Genomic DNA, 25,917 nt, shown 5'->3' on the forward strand with positions numbered 1-25,917 from the left:
GGATGAAATGTTCTCATAAGTAATGATGGCCTACGCACGGCAAGGTTGACACCGTACAAGGATCTGTTTGGTAGTGAAATTTCCTTACCTGTCAATTTAAGTCTTTGGAACACAAAACAAGGACACATAATGTGAGGGAATATGTGTAGGAGCTATAGGGATATTAAAGCACAGTGAGGGAGGCTGTAAAGAAAAACCCCAAAGAGAAAACCGAGAGTATTTTGATCTGAAAGTAACCCCCCAAATACACGTGGAAAATGAGTATGTGTGGCTTCGTGATCAGAAGAAGGGTCTATCACCTAAACTAAAGAAGTTCAAAGGTCCTTTCAGGATAGTGAGAAAACTGTCAAGAGGTCTTATATGAAGTAGAACAATGTGACAGCCCTCATAAAGATGCTGCACACAATAACAGACTGGGAATATGGAAACCTAGGGGCCAACAAAATGACAAAAGATAATGTGTGGAACCCTGATTTGGTTTTACTTGACGACCCACAGGGATCTAGGCGGCTGGGTCAGGCGCCAAGTGGTAACAGGAGACAAGGCGGTCAAAGGAAGCACACCGGGTTGCTGGGAACTGGAAGCATAGACCAACAGAGTGCAGAAAGAAAGACAATGGGAACACAGACTTCTGATGAGTCCCCCATCTTACCTGTAAGTAAAGACAGTGGTGACTGTGCCTGGAGTCAGATGGCTAGGCCACAGAGAACCGTCAGAAGGCCAGTTAGAAGATTGGGTCTGTTCTCTGCAATATACAGTTAGGGGTGATACAGTGATGTCACTTTGCCTTTTACTTTATAGCATGACAAAAATGTCATACCAAGGATGTTTTTCCTTTGATGTGTTTTATTTAGCGTAGCGTAAATTGAGCTGTTCAGCCAATCACGTCACCATGACAAAATATGCCAAGAGGCAGTCTTAATAAAAAGTGCGTGCTGTAGAGTTGTTCAGAAGACATTGTTTTAAAGTGGTAGATACCATTTCAGTTTAATATTGTAAATGGCATTCCTCAGGGTAGTGCTATTGGCCCTACACTGTTTAACATAACGATATATTCATGAATGTGGGTAGACACATTAGGTCATCAGACGATGGGGATATTTAGAAAAGGGGGAAAATGTTTTGAATTTGATCCAAATATTCCAGAGTGTTATTTTGAAGGTTGAGCGATGTTATGAGTGGGTATTGAAGTTGTTAGTTGCAAAGACGTGCTATGTGTTCTTCACCAGAAAGAGAAACAGCAAAGCTTCATGTCAGGAGGTGGCCAAAAATTTGCGTTTTCTGAGCTAGTATTGCATGTAAACTAATCTTGTGTCAATTGACAAGTGTAAATGCCAGTATCTGACAGTGCACCAATGCTTTAAACCAAATAGTTCTGTGCACGTTTGCTTCTGATAGTGAAAAGTTCCAACCCTCCTCCAGTCTTTGTCGTTGAATGAACTGAACAATTTATTATGTTTTGGCTAGCTGAAACGGTTTACGTAAATAGTATATAGAACCATGCTGCTTGTGGTTTTTCTACCACTAATCATTTGTAGGCACAAAAACAAACTCTGATTTGGTTGACAACAGTGTTATACTTTTTCTAAGTCAGTCTCAGGAAGTTCTTTTGCTTATCGTATAGATATCAAGATGAAAACATTCACAAAAATGCAACCAACAAACGTAGACCAGACCATTTGGAACGATGTCTTCCATCTAAACTTGTGTACTTACATTGCATGTTTGGGTGGTTATCCGGGCATGCTAGATAGATTATGGGCTCCAGTACACGGTATCAAGCTAGCCAGAGTAAGCTGCCACTGAAACGTCTAGCTCTTTCCATTTGCATCCAGGGCTGTCAGCGTTTTAGAAACAGGGTGATGGGTTTTCTCCTGATAATTTGTATGCCCTCGTTTGTTTTAAAATATTATGCACACCTTCATTTTGATGGCAAGGCCACATCCTGCCTCATTCTGGTGTCAGGGTCACCTTTAGGCACTTAAGGAGCCATTTACCTACAACAGGCAATTTTCAAAATAACCTGATCTAAAATACTCGAACAAATATTAATTAACAGGCATATTAGTGACCCATGAGAACCTGGCAACATAAGAGGCAATGACCAATAAAAAAAACAAAACTAAAAAAACCCAAAACATTTGAGTTGATAGTAACAATCTTGTAAAAAAAAATGTAACGCCATGTAATTTCCCCATTTAGTATTTCAGACAATATTTACAACTGGAACTTCACTTAGAACTGGAATTTCACAAATGGCTTAAGTTTAGTCAGGAAAAAATAATTAACTATTTTTCAGTTGAACAACAAAACAAACATTTTAAATACTGAGTTGTTTAACAGTGAACTTGGAGATTTACATTCAAGAGCAAGTCTTGAACTATAAAAATCTCAACTGATGACTTTTCATTCCATGTTCCATAAACACAAAACAAACCTGTTGCAAAACTGACCACATCTTGTATACACCAACATTGCCACTGTCCGTGAGGATATTTGCTGTTAACACGAATGATCCTGTAGATCCAATCCTCATACAAGTCATTACTATTGCTCAAAATATTTGTTTAAAGTCACAGATCACAGTTTGGAAGTAAGAAATTATATTTCTATGAGTGGGCAAAAACAGTTGTCTGGAGTGGGTTTGGGACATAAAGCTATTTACTCATCACTGTCATACTCCTCTATTAGTAGGTCCTCCTCCTCCATGAGGGATTCATTCGTGGTAGGCTGAGGCTGGCTGAACTGTAGATCTCCTTCCTTCCCCTGACTGGGCTGGAGAGATTCATTAGCAGGCGCCGTCTTATCTACTTCCTCAGCAGAGAAAACGGGTTTAGCTTCCTCCTCTTCCTCTTCACTGTCCTGCTCCACCACGCCTGGGTCTTTATCTGTCAGGGTCTCTGGCTGTAACCTGTGGAGACGGAGATGGAGAGAGACGTAAAGACTTGTAGAATAAGAAAAATGACAATGGACACTGCAATGCATTACAGATGTGTTATAATGATGGGAGTAACTCCTACATCTGAAAATGCTGTCATTTGTGTTGTACCTGCCAGAGAACTTCCTCGTTTGGAGATGACCCACCCCCTGGATAAAAGCAATCTGGGCTGGGGGAGAAAAATAAAAAAGCACTATATGTCAGCCATTACAAAATAACACACTGCCTCACCAAACAACCATCAAGCAGCTCACTACACACAGAGTGGTACCTCTGGTACACTTGGTAGACTTGCAGACTTTAAAGACTTGATCTGGACAAGTTCACAATGTGATGAACAACTGTTAGTGTAACATGAAGTGTTTCAGTGGCGTGCACAGAAGAGGCTCACACCAACTAATGAACCATTCTAATTTTGAACGACAGGTAAAAATCAGAACTGCAATCAAATCTAATTTCTACTCTCGTAACATGGCACCTATCAAACGGGCTTGGGTTACACGCAATTTACTACTACTACTACAACTACTTTCGGCTGCTCCCGTTAGGGGTCGCCACAGCGGATCATTCATTTCCATTTCTTCCTGTCCTCTGCATCTTTCTGTCACACCAGCCACCTGCATGTCCTCCCTCACCACATCCATAAACCTCTTTGGCGTTCGTTTCCTCTTCTCTGGCAGCTCCATATTCAGCATCCTTCTCCCAATATACCCAGCATCTCTCCCCCACACATGTCCAAACCATCTCAATCTTGCTTTGTCTCCAAACCGTCCAACCTGAGCTGTCCTTCTAATATATTCGTTCCTAATCCTATCCTCCTTCGTCACTCCCAGTGAAAATCTTATCATCTTCAACTCTGCCACCTCCAGCTCCACCTCCTGTGTTTTCATCAGTGCCACGGTCTCCAAACTATATAACACAGCTGGTTTCACAACCATCTTGTAAATCTTCCCTTTAACTCTTGCTGGTACCCTTCTGTCACACATCACTCCTGACACTCTTCTCCACCCACTCCACTCTGCCTGCATTCTCTTCTTCACCTCTCTTCTGCGCTCCCCATTATTTTCAACAGTTGACCCCAAGTATTTAAACTTGTATGCCTTCGTCACCTCCACTCCTTGCATCCTCACTGTTCCACTATCCTCCCTCTCATTAACACATATGTATTCCATCTTGCTCCTACTGACTTTCATTCCAAGGGCGTCCGGGTAGCGTAGCGGTCTATTCCGTTGCCTACCAACATGGGGATCTCAGTTTGAATCTCTGCGTTACCTCCAGCTTGGTCGGGCGTCCCTACAGACACAATTGGCTGTGTCTGCAGGTGGGAAGCCGGATGTGGGTATGTGTCCTGGTTGTTGCACTAGTGACTCCTCTGGTCAGTCAGGCGCCTCCTCTGGGCACCTGTTCGGGGGGGGGGGGATAGCGTGATCCTCCCACAGCTACGTCCCCCTGGCGAAACTTCTCATTGTCAAGTCAAGTCAATTTTATTTGTATAGCCCAACATCACAAATTACAAACTTGCCTCAGTGGGCTTTACAGCAACACAACATCCTGTCCTTAGACCCTCACATCGGATAAGGAACAAGGTGAAAAGAAGCGGCTGGCGACTCCACATGTATCGGAGGAGGCATGTGGTAGTCTGAAGACCTCCCCGGATCAGCAGAGGGGGTGGAGCAACGACCAGGAAGGCTCGGAAGAGTGGGGCAATTGGCTGGATACAATTGGGGAGTAAAAAAAAAAAGGGGGGGGGGACTTTCATTCCTCTTCTCTCCAGTGCATACCTCCAGCTCTCCAGGCTCTCCTAAACCTGCACCCTACTCTTGCTACAGATCACAATGTCACCCACAAACATCACAAGTACACGCAATTTACTGTGGGATGCAAATCCAACTGTACAACATACACTCCCCTTTAGTAATTTGAATTAAGGCATTTGGTAGTCTCTGTTTCCTTTTGTCAGTTCCAGCACAAATACTTGAAAAGCACCACTAAAAAAAGACAAAATCCTGATACTTTTATTTAATGGAAAACAGACAGCAGAAAAAGAAGAGAAAAAAGGACAAACAGAATAACTATAGAAGAGTAACACGGAGGTTGAGGTGAGACCTAAAAGACTGAATATGGCGGGCACTGGGTGCCAAAAGCTGTTTGGGAGTTGAGACTGTGAAAACACTGTTTACATGCAAATAAAAAATTAACTTTTTAATAGATTAAAGCTGAAATCCTTGATTTTGCTGCCCTGGACTGGCTGGGGCTCACACCAGATGGACATCGGCGCCGGTTCAGGACATTAAGTCTGGAGGAAACCGGCTGCCCTTTCATCCCGGCACAGCAGCTCCTTGACACGGCGAGACGGTGGCTATGACCAGGCCACCAGGACATCAACGATGTCATCCACCAAGTGGCACTGGAGTAATTTGTTGCTAGTCTGCCCCTTGCGATGGCTGACTGGGTCCAGTTTCACTGTCCTGAGGACCTGGCCAGGGCCATTGTCCTGGTGGAGGACCACCTTGCCCTTACACCAAGGACCGAAGACACAAGTTGGCAGGTCAACCCATCCTGGCCCCACAGAGAAGACTACACTCACATGTACCCCCCCCCCCCCCCCACACACACACACACACACTACCATGCAGCAGCCCATGCTTCCAACACCTTGTCCCTGATCTAAACCCTCCCTCTTCCCTAATCCACAGGGCCCAGCTCCATCCGCTGCCCTCCCTGACCCACAGGGATCTCCTAACCCTAACCCTAACCCCCCTACTCAACAGCACGGTGTCTGCAGTTAAAACCTGCAGATTTCTGGGTTCTACAAACTCCCAGGACCTATGGTGGGCATCCAACATAGACACAATTATCAAAAAGGCCCAGCAGACAATGTACTTTCTCCTCCAGCTTAGAAATCAACCGGCATCAGGAACTGCTGATTCAGTTCTACACTGCAATAATCCAGTCTGTCATCTGCACATCCACCACGGTCTGGTTTGGATCAGTCACTAAGCAGGACAGGGATAGACTACAACAGACAATTAAGTCTGCAGAGAACTTCACTGGTGCCAACGTGCCCTCCATTCAGGACTTATACACCTACAGAGTCAGGAAACGGGCAGGCAACATCACTGCAGACCCATCACTCCCTGGTCACAACCTCTTCCAACTCCTCCCCTCTGGTAGGCGCTACAGAGCACTGTACCCCAGAAGAACCAGATATAAAAACAGTTTCTTTCCGTGGGCTGTCATTCAAATGAATGCTTAACACTGTCAAATAAATCCAACCATGTTGTATATACTGTACATGTTGTATATACTGTACTGTACATATACTGGTACACTCTGTCATGTCCATCTACCTCAGTCATGTATGCAAGTACCCTGCTAACATCTATTTCAGCATCTCTGATATATTCTCTGCACCACTGCACTTTATCACCTCTTATTCCACCTGTATAAGTCAATCCTTGTGTATATACCTGAAGATTGTTGTGTTGTTATTCTATGTTAAGTACACCGTGAGAGCCACGAAACCCAAATCAAATCCCATGTATGTGCAAACCAACATGGCCAATAAACCTGATTCTGATGCTGATTTAAAGCACGTGTATAACAAGCTCACCACGTTAGCTTTACATTACATATTGCCTCAAACAGCTAGGTTTGTCTGGATAATGTTAGCTATGGAAAACTTTAGCTAAGGGTAGTGGCCTGAGCTGCGCTTGGTTGGGCAGTCAGCACCGACCACTTCAAAAGGTTCATGGAAGATGGGATTCAGAGGACAAATCATTTGAACTTTGAACACAGTGACCAAGTAGAAAATTCAAGCAGTTCTCAATGCCCAACTAGCAGCAACACTATGCAGAGCAGCAGCATCATCTCCATGGGAAAACAATGGACCAATCAGTGTACAGCGGGTTTTCCACATTCTCATTCTCAGTGGAGGTTGGTAGATAATGTTTGAACTGACCGCTGAATCAAACATACTTAGGCAATTGTTTCTAACAAAGCTAGTTAGATCTACATATTAATGTATGAATTCTATTGCTAACTAGCTCCTGTACAGGTGACAAATACTGGTGGCATCTTTCCTTCCCCCACTGGCGCTCACTCTAGGGGAACAGATAACAACATATGCACTGATAAGCCCCTGCAAACCCTTGCCTGGTGAGCGTCACCATAACACTCCTTGAGAAAAGGAGACGGTCCCCCCGCCCCCATAATTAATAATCCAATAGCGCCACCTGCTGACGCTGATTAGAAACAACAGTGGTGCGTTTCACGTCAGTCTGAGCCCATCTCCTTTGAGAACCCTTTAAATAATTGGAGAGAGAGGCTGGAGCACTTCATCATCACCGTGAGTAAGAGAAGAGGGTGGGCACATCACTGGGCTTGCTCTGCACCAACTTGCTGGCGAGAGGGGCCAGTGAGAGCGGGTCCAACAGACGGAAGAGGGCAGCCTGAGTAACACTGCATCCAGGAGTGATCCCTTTTGAGGAGTGGAGAATTGGCATCTCACACAATGACACCTACATCAGTGGGCTGGGGTTGATAAGGAAATGGCTCTTTCAACATCATGATCTCTTTCAAAATCATGTTCTCCCTTCTCGTATAGCTCAAGTGCACAGGTGAAGGTATATGTGCGTGTGTGCTTGTGAGAGCCTTCTGGTGTGTGTGTTTGGACAGGCCATTACATATGATGTGGTATGCCAACGTCAGAATAGGGACACTACAAAGGGTGGGGTGGGGGATTTTTTTGGGGGGGGGGGATTGAGCCACTGCCCTTCAAAATGTCTGTTCACAGCCCTGGTGCAGACTATTTACTGCTGAACTGACGGTATACAAGCAACAACAGCTGCTACATCTTGTTTATAGTCCGAGAAAATCAGTTGCAACAGGGCCATATTTCTCTGCCTCCGATCAGCCAAAACATTAAAACCACCTGCCTAATATCGTGTAGTATTGTGTAGGTCCCCCTCGGGCCACCAAAACAGCTCTGACCTGTCAAGGCATGGACTCCATAAGACCTCCGAAGGTGTCCTCTGGTAACTGGCACCAAGACTTCAGCAGCTGACCCATTAAGTCATGTAAGTTGTGAGGAGGAGCCTCCATGGATCAGACTTGTTTTTCTATCAGATGCCACAGATGATCGATCGGATTGAGATCTGGGGAATTTGTAGGCCAAGGCAACACCTTGAACTCTGTCATGTCCCTTAAAACCATTCCTGAACAATTTTTGCTGTGTGGCAGGGCACATTATCCTGCTGAAAGAGGCCACTGGCATCAGGTAATACCATTGCCATGAAGGGCTGTACTTGGTCTGCAACGATGTTTGGGTAGGTGGCACGTGTCAAATTAAAATCCACATGAATGCCAGGACCCAAGGTTTCCCAGAAGACCATTGACCAGAGCATCACACTGCTTCCACCGGCTTGCCTTCTTGCCATAATGCATCCTGGTGCCATCTCTCCCCCAGGTAAATCACGCACATGCACCTGGCCATCCACATGATGTAAATGAAAACATGATTCATCAGACCAGGCCACCTTCTTCCACTGCTCCATGGTCCAGTTCTGATGCTCACGTGCCCATTGTAGGTGCTTTTAACAGTGGGCAGGGGTCATCATGGGCCCTCTGACCAGTCTGCAGCCCCATACACAGCAAGCTGTGATGCACTGTGTTCTGACACCGGTCTATCATAGCCAGCATTAACGTTTTCAGCGATTTGAGCTACAGTAGCTCTTCTGTGGGATCAGACCAGATGGGCTAGCCTTCACTCCCCATGCACATCAGTGAGCCTTGGGTGCCCATGACCCTGTCGCCAGTTCACCAGTTGTCCTTCCTTGGACCACTTTTGGAAGGTACTGAACACTGCATACTGGGAATACCCCACAAGACCCGCCGTTTTGGAGATGCTCTGACCCAGTCATCTAGCCATCACAATTTGGCCCTTGACAAACACACTCAGATCCTTATGCTTGCCCATTTTTCCTGCGTCCAACACATCAACTTCAACAACTGACTGTTCACCTGCTGACTGATGTATCCCACCCCTGACAGGTGCTATTGTACCCAGATAATCACTGTTATTCTCCTACCTGTCAGTGGTTTTAATGTTTTGGCTGATCTGTGTATATAGAACATTCTTCTACTGTAATACTGACTGTCTGTAAAGTATAATGGCCTTCACGATCATCACATTTTAAGGCTTCCAACTTCATTACTGCAACTGCCATGTAAACATCTTAATCAGATTAAGGTCTAAACTGATGCAAGCATAACGCATAATTTAAAGAGCTAGATTTGTTGTCAACCATTCGGTTTACTGTACTTTGTATAAACCTTATTCAGAGGTCTTTCTGAGAACTGTTGGTGTGCATGCACCAAGTCCTGCTACTGGTGGTCTAGAAACAATATGAAAACGCCAACATGGCGAGTGGTTGTGAAAAAGATGAACCGTGTCCGAAACGCATACTAAATACTAATTCTTACTATGTTTTGAGTATGGAGTGTGGTCACGCCGGAAAATAGAAAAAAATGAAGTACTTCAACTTTCCAACATGCTAAATCTGCTTGATCTTTGAGGGAACACTTGTCCCATAACACAACGCGTTTCGGAAATGTAGGAGCTCGAAAATTTTGAGGGGGGAAAAAAAGAAGAAAAAGGTGGGACCATGACACAATCAATGGCTAGGGCTGTGCCCAAAAAAAAAAAAAAAAAAAAAATCAATAAAAAAAATATCACTACAGTCGCGTGGCTTGGGTCCTGGACTGCTCCGTTGGCACGTGGACACTGCTTGGCATCCTGTGCATCATGTTCTTCATAAATTTTATGTCCATTACAATTCTGTTATCCTCTTTCAATGTTGTATTATGTAAATTGCGTGAACACAACATCCATTGCACGCTGTCTGTCTTGGGAGAGAGATCCCTCCTCTGTTGCTCTCCCTGGGGGTTTCTTCCTATTTTTTCTCCCTGTTAAAGGGGCTTTTTAGGGAGTTTTTCCTTATCCGATGAGAGGGTCTAAGGACAGGATGTTGCGTTGCTGTTAAGCCCACTGAGGCAAATTTGTAATTTGTGATTATTGGGCTATACAAATGAAATTGATTTGATTTGATTTATTTCAATATTTTTTTTCACAACAGTTGATTTTCAGCCCCTCGTATCAACACATAAAAACAAATTTCACATTTTAAATGGATTTCAGTTCAATGTATTCAGTGAAAAAATAAGAATAGTTAATATTAATAATAGTTAACTTTATTGTCATATGACGTCATGGCATCCACATTTAAACACAGTGTGCACTGTGCAATGCAAATTCTAATAAACTGGAATGGACATTTTGAATTAAACAGTTTTGACTCCATTTGTCCAGCGAGTTAGCAAAATACGTGATGTAAACATTAGCCTACCCAGGTGGTACACAGCAAGTTGTATTTTTGGCTATATTTTTACATTTTTTGTAAATTATGGATCATATCACAATGTATCACAATTATGTATCATATCACAATGTATCATGACCCGTGTGTTGCGATGTGTAGTATTTTGATGTGACTGTATGGTGAGGTCCATAGGCGACATTTGGGTCCCAAAATTGGGGGGGGGGCAAAGACTTTTTTTTAATCACATAATTGTATCAATGTAAAAGTACAACTAGTGTGCAATAAACAAAACATGCAGTTTCAATGTCAAATTTGTATTTTAAATAAGTGACAAAACTTTAACACATTTACTTTTTTTACCTTGCTATGTTCTATACTGATTTGGGAAGCAACGCTGCCAGTTTTTAATGAATTTATGTAAGCGGCCAGCTTCGTAGCTGCAGAAATGTGTGCATTGCATTTTTGATGGTCGCCGAATTTTTCCAATGGCTTCTTCAAATTTTAAAATCCTACCGATCGAAACGTTTCTTCTTTGTTGTGGCCAGCAACGCTAAATGCGCGGCATGAGTAACAGAATGCCCGATCAGCAGCGGGCGGGGTAACGTACCATTCCTTTCCAAATCTCCTCCCTCCTGTTGCTGGGAATAACAGAATAGGTTGGTAGGGGCCGTTCTCCACGAAATTCAAACAGTTTCCTGCACCAAGAATAGGATCTGGAGCTGCAGGTTTTAACACCACGGCATTGCCTGCTTGTCGCTGCTGAAGCTGCATCTCTGCATTGCCCACTTCTCGCAGAGGTTGCTCTGAAATGTTGCCTGTCTCTGTGAGAGACACATCATCATCCTGACGTGATTCTTCATTTTCATTCTCTTCAGCCCGATTGATTTTTGTTTTCTTTGTAAAATAACTTTACGTGTTACCGCATTTGGACATTTTCAATTAGCCTACCATAGCTAGATAACATGGTTCGCTTCAGATCGTTACATTGCCCCCAGCGGCTCGTAGGTGTAATTACAGCAAATATTTGTACATTTTTAAATTACGTTATGTGATATATTATTTTAATTATTCTTTGTGAGTTAGGCCCCCCCTTGCCCCCCCATAATGTCGCCCATGGTGAGGTCCTTGCCATACCAAGCCATACCCATGGCCAAGTAAGCAAGCCAACCCTCAATGGTATATAAATGTGAGTCTAACCTATGTTTTTTGAATAAAGTAACACACACTGGAGTAAGTAAAACCAACTGTTGTCTAAGGGAGCGTCTCTGCACTTTAAAAAGAGAACAGTAAAAAGAATGGATAATAAAAAGCTAACGTATCCAAAGAAAATTTTAATAACTTCCTGTTTTAAAATTTATGGATTCTCCTTTGTTACAGTTCTGTCTGTGCACCCGTTGAGTCACTTCCTGTTAGTACAGAATGGCTAGTACAATCCTTTGTGATGTACTCACTGTCAAAACAGTATACTTTGAGGATTAGTAGATACTTGGTCATGTTATTGTATAGTATGGATGTGGGACACAGCTTATGAAAAGGAAACTGCAAGCAAGCAAACATCCATCCATCCATCATCCCAACCACTTATCCTGCTCTCAGGGTCGCAGGGATGCTGGAGCCTATCCCAGCAGTCATTGGGCGGCAGGCGGGGAGACACCCTGGACAGGCCGTCAGGCCATCATACAGGGCCGACACACACCCACGGCCGATTCACCTGACCTACATGTCTTTGGACTGTGGAAGGGAACCGGAGCCCCCGGAGGAAACCCATACAGACACGGGGAGAACATGCAAACTCCACATAGAGGATGACCCGGGATGACCCACCAAGGTTGGACTACCCCAGGGATCGAACCCAGAACCTTCTTGCTGTGAGGCGACTGCGCTAACCACTGTGCTACCGTGCTGCCTGCTAGCAAATATTGATTGCTTGCGGAATTATATGCCAACATTCTGGCAAACTTGGTTGCCTTCTTCAGGATGATGTAGGTAAGTGGCCTCCATTTCCTGACTTGTGATTAATGATCTGGTTAGCTCGCACCGCAACAATACAGGTGGGTGTGCATCGCCTCCTCTTTTAAAGCAGCAGTAAACAGCCACATTTCTGAAGCAAGACTGACATGTATGTGCACAACAACATGAAAGAGCTGTAGACGGGCGGAGAAACAGAAATGGATATATTTTGCGAAAAGTCTCAAATAACATGTTGGAGGTGGGCTGCATGCAACATACACTCACCGGCCACTTTATTAGGCACACCTGTCCAACTGCTCGTTAACGCAAATTTCTAATCAGCCAATCACATGGCAGCAACTCAATGCATTTAGGCATTTAGACATGGTCAAGACGATCTGCTGCAGTTCAAACTGAGCATCCGAATGGGGAAGAAAGGTGATTTAAGTGACTTTGAACGTGGCATGGGTGTTGGTGCCAGACGGGCTGGTCTGAGTATTTCAGAAACTGCTGATCTACTGGGATTTTCACGCACAACCATCTCTAGGGTTTACAGAGAATGGTCCGAAAAAGAGAAAATATCCAGTGAGCGACAGTTCTGTGGGCGAAAATGCCTTGTTGATGCCAGAGGTCAGAGGAGAATGGCCAGACTGGTTCGAGCTGATAGAAAGGCAACAGTAACTCAAATAACCACTCATCACAACCGAGGTATGCAGAAGAGCATCTCTGAACGCACAACACGTCGAACCTTGAGGCAGATGGGCTACAGCAGCCGAAGACCACACCGGGTGCCACTCCTGTCAGCTAAGAACAGGAAACTGAGGCTACAATTCGCACAGGCTCACCAAAATTGGACAATAGAAGATTGGAAAAACGTTGCCTGGTCTGATGAGTCTCGATTTCTGCTGCGACATTGGATGGTAGGGTCAGAATTTGGCGTCAACAACATGAAAGCATGGATCCATCCTGCCTTGTATCAACGGTTCAGGCTGGTGGTGTAATGGTGTGGGGGATATTTTCTTGGCACACTTTGGGCCCCTTAATACCAATTGAGCATCGTGTCAACGCCACAGTCTACCTGAGTATTGTTGCTGACCATGTCCATCCCTTTATGACCACAGTGTTCCCATCTTCTGATGGCTACCTCCAGCAGGATAACGCGCCATGTCATAAAGCTCGAATCATCTCAGACTGGTTTCTTGAACATGACAATGAGTTCACTGTACTCAAATGGCCTCCACAGTCACCAGATCTCAATCCAATAGAGCACCTTTGGGATGTGGTGGACCGGGAGATTCGCATCATGAATGTGCAGCCGACAAATCTGCAGCAACTGTGTGATGCTATCATGTCAATATGGACCAAACTCTCTGAGGAATGTTTCCAGTACCTTATTGAATCTATGCCACGAAGGATTAAGGCAGTTCTGAAGGCAAAAGGGGGTCCAACCCGGTACTAGCAAGGTGTACCTAATAAAGTGGCCAGTGAGTGTAACTTCCCTTTAATAATCTGACCATCCAGTGAGTTTAATAAACTAAGATCATTAAGAGATCACAATACTTAAAACACGTGCAGACACCTAATGGTCACATTGGAAGGGATCAGGGGATGGGGCTAGTTACCTTGGTTTCTCAAAGGGTTGGTAAGCAGTGCGAGGTAGGGCAATAACTCTGTCTGCAGGCTGACTGGTGTTAAACAGAAGTCGGTGAAGAGAGACTGAGCAGCCAGGCAGTTCTCTCGGTACTGAGGAGAGCAAAGGTTAGCAGGAAAATATAGTATCTGTCTCCTGTATGGTGTGTGAAAGGTTGTGACTCTAGCCACAAAATATGCCATTCTAGTAATAATAATAATATTATTAATAATGTGTATGACTCACCTTCTTCTTGACTAGTAGCCAGTTGGGTTTGTGTAGTGGTCTGAAGCCAACAGAAACTTGTCTGTTGTTGCAGTGAAGAAGCCCCCTGGTGGCCACTGAGGAGCCATAATGCACCATCGTGCCACAAGGCTACACAAATAAGGCAATTCAGTATACAGTGCTCTTTACATTCTTTACCTGTGTATCGCCAGTCAATCCATTACCGTCCACAATGGTAAGTAAGACAGGCAGTATCCAAATCAAAGTGTACTTACTTACATCATGACTGTCTTAATGTATCAAGCACAAATGACAAGTTTAACAAGGTTTTAAGAAGGGTGCGGAATACCTGACTATAAAAAAAAAACTTCAGTAAAATATCTTTAATTTTATCTTGAGGTAATTAAGATGTTTGGTTATACACTTACAGTCCACGTGCCTGTGAGAAAATCTGCATCAGAAAGGTACTCGCTGGCTCGTGCAACATCTTCCACCTCGGAGAAGAAGTCTAGGTAGTTCTGGTGCAGGTACAAGTTAAAAAACTCCCCACACATGTGGGAACGTTCTATCACTGACTGGAGGGGAATAAAGTGAGACATGCATGAAAAGAAATGCCAAGAAGATCATTCTTATGTATATGATTAGAAGGAGTTTCATCCAGTGGGTGAAATCATAAGGCAAGTGTTCTTGTACCTCAGGGTCGACTAGTAATTTGTTTCTGTGATGTTCTGACAGATGGGCAGGCAAACTCTGTCCCTGGAAGCCTTCAGTACAATCAGGACTTTCTCCTGTTTATGACAGAGACACAAGCCAAGGTTGATCAGCTTGCTAAATGAGTTTCACTCATTCATCTTCCATTGCTTCTCCGTGGTCGGTTCGCAGTGGCAGCAAGCTAAGTAGGGCACTCCAGATGTCCCTCTCCCCAGCAACATCCTCCAGCTCCTCATGGGGGATCCCAAGGTGTTCCCAGGCCAGATTGGACATGTAGTCCCTCCAGCAAGTTCTGGGTCTACCCTGGGGTCTCCTCCCAGTTGGCTGTGTCCAGTAAACCTCCAAAGGAAGGTGCCCAGGAGGCATCCTGATCAGATGCCCAAACCACCTCAACTGGCTCCTTTCGATGCGAAGGAGGAACGGCTCTACTCCAAGCTCCCTCCAGATGTCCGAGCTCCTCACCCTATCTCTAACACTGAACCCAGACACCCTACGGAGGAAACTCATTTCAGCCGCTTGTATCCACGCTCTCACCCTCTCGGTCACTACTTAAAATGCAACTTGAGCAGTTATTTACATTAGGAATACGAAAGTAATGGGTCTTCAAAATGTCACAGTATTATTACACCCTCTTTCTAAATTCATCCCCAGGACTTCAGAAACAAAGATCAGTAGATATTCCATGGATGATGTTTCATGAAATCAAGGAAGATAATCATCCAGTGTGTGTGAGTGAATGGGACTCCAATAAGAACTAAACAAAAAATATACTCATGCAACTAACTCTTGCAGTGGAGGATCTTTCCAAGGGCTCGGAATAGAAAGAGAGAGGCATCTTTCCCTCCTATAGCCTGCCCATCAGCCCACTCCTTTGTCTCCTTGGGCTGCCTTGTCCCCTGGGTCGCTTTGGAAACGGCTTTCTTCAGTGAAGTTGCAGATCTGTTCTTTTTTCTCATCCACATCTCTCGTTCTAGTGAGAGGTCTGGAAAGTTCAACTGATCAGAGACAATGCACGCTTGCTGCTCGTAGCTCATGCATACATAAAATGTGCTCAGTTAAGTGTAACATTTGTTGAGGTTGCCTCCTCACCTGCGATTAAGGAGAACTGCATACTGTTGATAGCACTGCGTATGTCTCCTGAGCTCCCTGAGCAGAGCTGCTCCAGTGCAGCCTTCTCAGGGACACATATCCTCCCTTTACTCTGGTTATTAAACACATGCAAAGAGAGTCACATGAATACACAGGCAGCCATCGGCACATACAAATATCTGAAATAAAGTCAAATGTTTTCTATCACCTTTCCTGCCTCCAGAGTTGCAATCCGAGTCAGGATCTTCATCATTGTGGTCGGGGCCACTGGGTTAAAACTGGAAAGGGGACCACAGGAAGACTGGTTTTCTAGTTTGTTTATTTCTTTAATGCCATGTCTTATGTATATCCATCCATCCATTACCCGAACCGCTTATCCTGCTCTCAGGGTCGCGGGGATGCTGGAGCCTATCCCAGCAGTCACTGGGCAGCAGGCAGGGAGACACCCTGGACAGGCCTCTAGGCCATCACACACACACACACACACACACACACACACATTCCTAGGGACAATTTAGTATGGCTGATTCACCTGACCTACATGTCTTTGGACTGTGGGAGGAAACCGGAGCCCCCAGAGGAAACCCACGGAGACATGGGGAGAACATGCACACTCCACACAGAGGATGACTCGGGACGATCCCCAAGGTCGGACTACCCCAGTGCTCAAACCCAGGATCTTCTTGCTGTGAGACGACCACGCTAACCACGGCGCCACCGTGTTGCCTATTTCTTTCATAAACTATATCACGAGCTAAGACTGCAATTCAAATGGTGCCTAAAACTGCATACTATTCACACAGCCCAAATCCTTCATATTAACGCGGACATAAAATGAGTAGGTAGTGTGTTAATTCTGTTTAGTATTGTCATTTCTGTGTACATGAGAAGTGCCTGGATGTATGTATACTACATCAGCAAGAAGATTGGGCAGATATACGAAAAAGAGGCGAATTATATACATTTAATCCAAAGAACTGTAATAAAAAAAAACAACATCTATTATAAGAAGGGAGGGGATGTTGTGTATTTATTCATTATTATGTATGACTTCATTATGCCATAGAAGCACATGTAAAGCATCCCAGATAACATAGTTTTACATAGTGTTTTGAAATCCGCTTTCTAGTAAGAAACAAAAACAGCAGGTCAGTCTTCCGTGTCACTAATCATTGTTATAGAGACAAAGTTGAGAAGCTCTCGGGTTATCATAATTTTGTTTGACCATTGGTTCTAATGACACACTAACTAGATGATCACAGGTAATTTTTTTTACTGTAGGAAAGTAGAATTTTGGGTGGAAAAATCCAGCATATAAACTAGTCTATGCAACAGGCATACAGGTAGATACTCAAAATTCCGTAAATAAGTAAATCAAATTGTTATCTGTAAAATCCAATGTAGTGATCTACTACTACTACTACTAATCCGGCTGCTCCTGTTAGGGGGCGCCACAGCGGATCATCCGTTTCCATTTCTTCCTTTCCTCTGCATCTTCCTCTGTCACACCAGCCACCTGCATGTCCTCCTCACCACATCCATAAACCTCCTCTTTCGCCTTCCTCTTCTCCTCTTCCCTGGCAGCTCCATATTCAGCATCCTTCTCCCAATATACCCAACATCTCTCCCCCACACATGTCCAAACCATCTCAATCTTGCCTCTCTTGCTGTCTCTAAACCTGAGCTGTCCCTCTAATAAACTCGTTCCTAATCCTGTCCTTCTTCATCACTCCCAGTGAAAATCTTAGCATCTTCAACTCTTCCACCTCCAGCTCCACCTCCTGTCCTTTCATCAGTGCCACTGTCTCCAAACCATATAACATAGCTGGTCTCACAACCATCTTGTAAACCTTCCCTTTAACTCTTGCTGGTACCCTTCTGTCGCAAAACACTCCTGACACTCTTCTCCACCCGCTCCACCCTGCCTGCATTCTCTTCATCACCTCTCTCCTGCACTCCCTGTTACTGTGGACAGTTGACCCCAAGTATTTAAACTCATACCCCTTGCCACCTCTACTCCTTGAATCCTCAACATTCCACTGTCCTCCCTCTAATTCATACATAGGTATTCCATCTTGCTCCTACTGACTTTCATTCCTCTTCTCTCCAGTGCATACCTCCACCTCTCCAGGCTCTCCTCAACCTGCACCCTACTCTCGCTACAGATCACAAGGTCATCCGCAAACATCATAGAGCAGCGGTCGGGAACCTATGGCTCGCGAGCCAAAAATGGCTCTTCCGGTGACGGCATATGGCTCCCAGACAATTTTGAGTTGAAAAAAAAAAATCAGTTTGGAACTGATTTTAAAATACTTGTGATATTTCTTAATAATACTGTGTCATTTTAAAGTAAACAGAAATTAGTTTTGAAGATAAATTTCACGGGTCACGGGTCACCCGTGGGTCGGGTCGGGAACCAATGGCTCGCGAGCATGTCCGGGTCATTGTAAAGGTGAAGATATCAATTTTATCAGATAGCCAACTAGTTTATCCGCTTCAACCCTCGTAACGGAAAAGATGGCAAAAAGAAAAAAAGACGATGATTACCGTGCATTCCTGGCTGCGTGCACAGAGGAATTTGCATTTGTGGAGAGAGCAGGATCTGCGGTATGTCTAACATGCAATGATAAAATTGCATCGATGAAACGGTCAAATATAAAGCGGCACTTCGATACGCACCATGCTTCATTTGCATGGAAATATCCAGCGGGGGACGGCAGGAAAAGGGCATGCGAGGAGCTACAGCGGAGAGTGCAGACGAGTCAGCAGCAACTACGTGTGTGGACCAAGCAAGGTGACAGGAATTCCGCTAGCTTTGCGGGTGCTTTGGCAATAGTAAGGAATGGAAAGCCATTCACAGATGGCGAGTATGCCAAAACATTCATGCTTGATGTGGCCAATGAACTGTTTGATGACTTCCCAAATAAAGACAAGATAATCAAACGAATAAAAGACATGCCCCTGTCAGCAAGAACTGTGCACGATCGTAGCATCATGATGGCAAATCAAGTCGAGGAAACACAAAGTAAGGACATAAACGCCGGGACATACTTTTCTCTCGCGTTAGATGAGTCAACAGACATTAGCCATCTATCTCAGTGCAGTATAATTGCCAGGTATGCTGCAGGTGACACACTGCGTGAGGAAAGCTTGGCTGTTTTGCCAATGGAAGGGACAAAAAGAGGAGAGGATTTATTCACGTCTTTCATGGAGTTTGCTAAAGAAAAAAAACTACCGATGGATTAACTTATTTCTGTCTGTACTGACGGTGCACCCTGTATGTTGGGGAAGAACAAAGGATTTGTAGCGCTTCTCCGTGAACATGAAAAGAGAGCCATCCTAAGTTTTCATTGCATCCTGCACCAGGAGGCGCTTTGCGCTCAGACGTGTGGCCAGGAGCTTGGTGAGGTGATGTCGCTGGTCATTCGATTGGTCAACTTTATTGTTGCCCGAGCTTTAAATGATCGCCAGTTTAAAGCTCTGTTAGAAGAAGTTGGGAATCATTATCCCGGTCTGCCTTTACACAGCAACGTGCGTTGGTTGTCAAGAGGGAAGGTGCTCAGCCGTTTTGCACCTTGCCTGAGTGAAATCCGGACTTTTCTTGAAATGAAAGGCGTCAGGCATCCTGAACTAGACAACACTGACTGGCTCCTGCAGTTTCACTATCTCGTGGACATAACTGGCCATCTGAACCAGCTCAATGTGAAAATGCAAGGTATTGGAAATACAATCTCATCCCTTCAACAAGCAGTGTTTGCATTTGAAAGCAAGCTGGAAGTCTTTCTCAGGGACATTGAAACAGGTCGTCTTCTGCACTTTGAAAGACTGCAACAATTTAGAGATGCATGCTTAGCAAGTGACTCCACTCAACATCTGGATCTCCAGCAGCTAGCTGGCTTTACGTCCAATCTCCTGCAGTCATTCAAAGCACGTTTTGGAGAATTTCGTGCGCGCACTGGTCTTTTCAAGTTCATCACTCATCCACATGAGTGTGCAGTGGACAAAATCGACCTGACATGCATCCCCGGGGTCTCTATCGGAGACTTTGAGCTGGAAGTTGCTGACCTGAAGGCATCAGACATGTGGATGAGTAAGTTCAAGTAACTTAATGGAGAGTTCGAAAGTCTTGCGCGACAGCGAGCAGAGCTGGCGAGGGACAAGTGGACAGAAATGAAAAATCTTCAACCTGAAGACCAGCTGATTCTTAAAACTTGGAACGAGCTTCCTGTGACATACCACACAATGCAGCGTGTGAGTATTGCCGTATTGACCATGTTTGGCTCTACATATGCATGTGAGCAGTCATTCTCGCATATGAGGAACATTAAGACCAACCTACGCTCACGTTTAACTGATGGAAGCTTCAACGCCTGCATGAAGCTCAACCTCACCACGTATGAACCAGACTACAAGGCCATCAGCAAAACCATGCAGCACCAGAAGTTGCATTAAAAGTAAGACATATTTAATTTATTATACGTTAAAAATACTATATGGCTCTCAATGAAATATATTTAGAAATATTTGGCTTTTATGGCTCTCCCAGTCAAAAAGGTTCCTGACCCCTGTCATAGAGTATGAATGCTGGATGCTTGTCTCATGTAGTGTAGCTGGAAAGACTGAGTGGACCCCATACCACACTTCCATACAGTGCAATGGGCAGAATTACACTATCAAACAGTTTGCACCAGATGGAGATTGGTATATCAATGTTAAAGAATTTATTTTTAATTGCATATATTTTCAAGTCCATAAAAATATTAAATCATATAGTTATCAGCAAACTCCACTATATTCTCAAAAGACGAGGTCCTCGGGTATCGATGATATGACTTGTGAGTCTTTTTACAGTAGGAATGGGGAGTAATGGGATAGCAAATTCAAGGATATGGCCAGATCTATTCATTACAAGCCACTGTTTGAAGCTGGATAAAACAAGTAAATTTAATTGTTATTAGCAAATCCCACTATAATCCACAGGATTCACATAGATTGATAAACCTCGCCTTGAGGGGCAGGGAGGTGGTGTTGCTGCTGTTTACAGGAAGGACTTAAAACACATTTCCAATCCCGCTGCTCATTCTTTTGAACACCTTGCCTTCAAACTCTCTGGTCCCACGTCCTTGGTAACTGCCATTATCTACCCCCCCCCCAAAGCCAAACCCCTCCTTTCTCTCTGACTTCTCTGATTTTCTGACCCAGCTATGCGCCATCTCACCTCCCGTTCTCCTCCTGGGTGATTTTAATATTCACACTGACGACACTGACTGACTGTGAATCTGCCACAGAATCCCTGGAATTGCTACAATGCTCCAACTTTACACAACATATCAACTCCCCCACTCACAGCTGTGGCCACATCGTGGATTTGGTCTGCTCCACTGGCCTCACAATACATCAACTCTCCAGCCTCAACCTCAACATCTCTAACCACCCGTCAATCACCATGGACATTGACATCCCTATCCCCATCCCAAAACTCAAAACGCGTAACATCCTTCAGAAATCTCCAATCTATCTCCTCCTCGGCTCTTTCTGCCTCTCTTGCCAGTAAAATGTCTGCCTCCCCTCCCACACTGTCTAATAATCCCTCTGGTCTTGTCACTTATTATAATGATTCACTCTCCTCCTGTCTTGATCATCTGGCCCCCATTAAAACCAAAATAGTCTCATTCACACCCTCAGCTCCCTGGTATACTCCTGAACTCCATCAAATGAAATCCCGTAAGCACCAGCTCGAAAGACTCTGCAAGAACACTGGTTTAAGAGTGCAGCTCCAACCCTACGCAGACTACCCTCAACAATATAAAGACGCTCTCATCACAGCCCGGTCCACCTACCACTCACGCCTCATACACTCTGGCTCCACCAACCCCAAGACTTTCTTTTTCACAATAAACAAACTTCTCAAAGCCAGTGACAGTACCTCCAGTTCTTTCACAGTTTACAAGTGCAACAACGTCCTCTTTTGGCTTGTTCCACGTTTTTCAGGCGTCACCACAGTGGATTCTATTGTTTCCATTGGTACCCTGTGAGGGCACAGCACCAATTGCGACCATTGTTAACTCAGGCCTTGACCGATCCAATATGGTCTTGTCAATCCGCATACTAATTTGGAGAAAATTATGCTGGATACCCTTCCTGACACAACTACTGACCCTATGGACAGGGGCACAGGTAAAGTGCTGGATGCCATCCCAGTATTCATGGATGTGCGCCCATGCCTGTAGCCAGTTAACAAGTGCAGCTGTTTCCCTTCATTTTTCCAATCTAAAACTGACACTATTTGCAGCAACCTGAACAACTCCCCTGCCTTCTCCAGCCCCCCCCCCTCCTTACCACTAAGCCCCTGTCCAAGTTCTCCCCCGTGTACCGAATGGAGCTGTCGAACTTTATGGCAGGAATGAGAAGCGCCACTTGTGTTCTAGATCCCATCCCAGCCACACTTGTTAAAGACTGTCTCCCAGCTATCTCCTCACTCAACACAGAAATTATTAACTCCTCCCTCAGCTTGGGTTCATTCCCCCCATACACTTAAACCAGGGGTGCCCAACCAGTCGATCGCGAGATGATTGCCAGTCAATTGCGAGATGACTTTGAAAAATGGAGTTAGATTTTGAAATAAATAAATAAAATATCGGCAGTCCCTTGTGTTCACATCTTGACTGACATTGAATCTGACTAACCATTAAGAGGCAAGGTCTGCATTAGTCCTGTATTAGTCAGATTCAACGTCAATCAAGATATTGTTGGCGAATTATCTCCCTCGCAAGCTCTGACGTATGAAGGTGTAACTTTACATTCACTGTTAGTGTCAAAGTGGCGAAGAGGAGACGAGAGCCGCGACTAACGTTAACAAGATCCACTTCTCTTTAACAGCTGTTGCTGTTTGCTGTTGTGTGTTGGGGCAGCAGGTTGAGGGTGGCGGAGGCAAACGGGCTCAATAAACTGATCCGCAAGGCCGGTGATGTTGTGGGGGTGGAACTGGATTCTCTGGCGGCGGTTTCTGAGAGGAGGACGCTGCTGAAGTTATGTGCCATCAGGGACAATGTCTCCTACCCACTCCATGACGTGCTGGTCGGGCACAGGCGTACTTTTAGTAACAGACTCATTCTGCCGAAAAGCACTAGAGTGCCACAGGAGGTCATTCCTGCCTGTGGCCATCAGACTTTACAACTCCTCCCTCAGAGGGTCAGACACTCAGTTAATAGTCACTGGACCGCCCTTCCACTTGTTTTACCCGGTCGAGTTTTGTTTGTGCTGTTTGTTTTGTGCTGCAGTAGTGCAGTATAGGTAGGGTGTTATGTGCACCATGCTTATTGATATATTTTGTCCTTATTTCTATTTCTTACTTTATCTTTTATTTATTCTTGTTTCTGTTTTCTTGCTGTTTTTTCTTAATAGAGCGTGTCTGTAATAGAACCCAATTTGCCCTCGGGGATGAATAAAGTATTCTGGTTCTGATACTTAAGGTGAAAACTTAAGGTGTTTTGTGCGACCAGCTCCTGGTCTTTCAGAATATAGTGGCGTTTACTGATAAAAATTAGATTTACTTGTTTCATTCAACTTCAAACAGTGGCATGTACACTACCGTTCAAAAGTTTGGGATCACCCAAACAATTTTGTGTTTTCCATGAAAAGTCACACTTATTCACCACCATATGTTGTGAAATGAATAGAAAATAGAGTCAAGACATTGACAAGGTTAGAAATAATGATTTGTATTTGAAATAAGATTTTTTTTACATCAAACTTTGCTTTCGTCAAAGAATCCTCCATTTGCAGCAATTACAGCATTGCAGACCTTTGGCATTCTAGCTGTTAATTTGTTGAGGTAATCTGGAGAAATTGCACCCCACGCTTCCAGAAGCAGCTCCCACAAGTTGGATTGGTTGGATGGGCACTTCTTTGAGCAGATTGAGTTTCTGGAGCATCACATTTGTGGGGTCAATTAAACGCTCAAAATGGCCAGAAAAAGAGAACTTTCATCTGAAACTCGACAGTCTATTCTTGTTCTTAGAAATGAAGGCTATTCCATGCGAGAAATTGCTAAGAAACTGAAGATTTCCTACACCGGTGTGTACTACTCCCTTCAGAGGACAGCACAAACAGGCTCTAACCAGAGTAGAAAAAGAAGTGGGAGGCCGCGTTGCACAACTGAGCAAGAAGATAAGTACATTAGAGTCTCTAGTTTGAGAAACAGACGCCTCACAGGTCCCCAACTGGCATCTTCATTAAATAGTACCTGTTAGAGCCTGTTTGTGCTGTCCTCTGAAGGGAGTAGTACACACCGGTGTAGGAAATCTTCAATTTCTTAGCAATTTCTCGCATGGAATAGCCTTCATTTCTAAGAACAAGAATAGACTGTCGAGTTTCAGATGAAAGTTCTCTTTTTCTGGCCATTTTGAGCGTTTAATTGACCCCACAAATGTGATGCTCCAGAAACTCAATCTGCTCAAAGAAGTGCCCATCCAACCAATCCAACTTGTGGGAGCTGCTTCTGGAAGCGTGGGGTGCAATTTCTCCAGATTACCTCAACAAATTAACAGCTAGAATGCCAAAGGTCTGCAATGCTGTAATTGCTGCAAATGGAGGATTCTTTGACGAAAGCAAAGTTTGATGTAAAAAAAATCTTATTTCAAATACAAATCATTATTTCTAACCTTGTCAATGTCTTGACTCTATTTTCTATTCATTTCACAACATATGGTGGTGAATAAGTGTGACTTTTCATGGAAAACACGAAATTGTTTGGGTGATCCCAAACTTTTGAACGGTAGTGTATAGTGGCATGATTTGGCCATATGCTGGAATTTGCCATCTCATAATTCCACATTCCTACAGTAAAAAACCCCATCAGTGAACCTTTATGGGATGGCTATGAGAGTAAGAGATAGATTCACGCCTCTTCATCTCTCAAAATAACCAACAAACTTCCCCTCTAATGGAAAGGTGTACAAAGTTCAGAACTTACAATAAAATAAAAAATTCAGTAGGGGAATGAAGTGTCTGATATTCAGATTAATTTGATATGTTTAGTTTTTGAGTATACAGACAGCCAGTACACATCTCCTTAACATGTGCTTTTCCTTTACCTGCTACGTACAGGAAATGCATTAATTCAAGAAAACGATTACATATGGAATACAGAATACACTCACATGTTTTAAATGCCACCAAGTTTACCTTTGTGCATGACAACAAGACAGCAACACATTCAAGTCACATTTTCAGCCAGGTACGTGTGCTGGGCATGTGTGTGTGTGTGTGTGCGCGCGCGCGCGTGCGCACGCACGCCGAGCATGTGTGTGTGCTGATTCTGACCTGATGTTGCAGATGGCTAACTCCTCCTGGACCTCCCTAGGGAAGAGCAACTTAGAGCTGCTGTCTCCTCTCAGACTGTCTGACACAATGAAAACCAAGGGGCACCTGCCTGTCCTCACAAAACGCCTGCGGTATATATATTCAGTTATTTAGACGTAAAAGAGACCAATAGACACACAAAGATTTCAAGTCACAGAAAGACATCAATTTTAATGCAAGGGCAAAGCATACGAAGTCACAACCTACATCAGAGACAACAAGCTATAACATCTAATGACAGAGCCAGATGGATGACAAGTAGAGTTATAACTTAGCTGTACGAGTTAACATCTGGCCTGTTTGAAAGGAAATAACTTAACTCCCTCCCTCACCTCAGAATATCATGTAAGCTTCTCGGTTGCCTGTAGAACTGGTTTGGGAAGTCCTAAAAAGGTGAAGGACAAATATCATATTGTGCCTGCTTCCTGTCAACTCAAATTGGCCCAATCGCTGTACGTGGTGTAGATGTTTGGTTGTGCTCACCTCCACCAGTATGACTTTCCTGTCTTTGGGTCCTTCCTCTCCAGCCATTTGCAGGCAGTTGTACTTATTGGCCCTGAGGAGAAACTCCTGGAACAGGCCTGTCTGCGAGCTTCCTGGGAAACCACCGAAGCTTGACGCTGGTGCAATAC

The 25,917-nt window shown here is 44.3% G+C and overlaps 1 protein-coding gene across 2 annotated transcripts in view; it reads right to left on the reverse strand.

Moving 5' to 3' along the window:
- Positions 1-824: 824 nt before the first annotated feature.
- The window catches only part of rad17 (RAD17 checkpoint clamp loader component), a 42,905-nt gene continuing 17,812 nt past the window's right edge, over positions 825-25,917 (reverse strand). Inside the window, exons 6-17 of one of the 2 annotated variants that reach the window (XM_056286798.1) lie at positions 25,769-25,905; positions 25,618-25,670; positions 25,247-25,372; positions 16,131-16,200; positions 15,923-16,034; positions 15,618-15,815; positions 14,816-14,910; positions 14,551-14,697; positions 14,144-14,272; positions 13,890-14,010; positions 3,050-3,107; positions 825-2,911 (exon numbers count right to left, since the gene is read on the reverse strand). In XM_056286798.1, coding sequence (XP_056142773.1) covers positions 2,662-2,911; positions 3,050-3,107; positions 13,890-14,010; positions 14,144-14,272; positions 14,551-14,697; positions 14,816-14,910; positions 15,618-15,815; positions 15,923-16,034; positions 16,131-16,200; positions 25,247-25,372; positions 25,618-25,670; positions 25,769-25,905 — 1,496 coding nt within the window. In that variant the 3' untranslated portion in view covers positions 825-2,661. The remainder of the gene's footprint in view (positions 2,912-3,049; positions 3,108-13,889; positions 14,011-14,143; positions 14,273-14,550; positions 14,698-14,815; positions 14,911-15,617; positions 15,816-15,922; positions 16,035-16,130; positions 16,201-25,246; positions 25,373-25,617; positions 25,671-25,768; positions 25,906-25,917) is intronic. The other variant, XM_056286805.1, reaches the window with a different exon arrangement.

The sequence above is a fragment of the Lampris incognitus genome, chromosome 1, assembly GCF_029633865.1.
Source record: "Lampris incognitus isolate fLamInc1 chromosome 1, fLamInc1.hap2, whole genome shotgun sequence".
Lineage (NCBI taxonomy): Eukaryota > Metazoa > Chordata > Actinopteri > Lampriformes > Lampridae > Lampris > Lampris incognitus.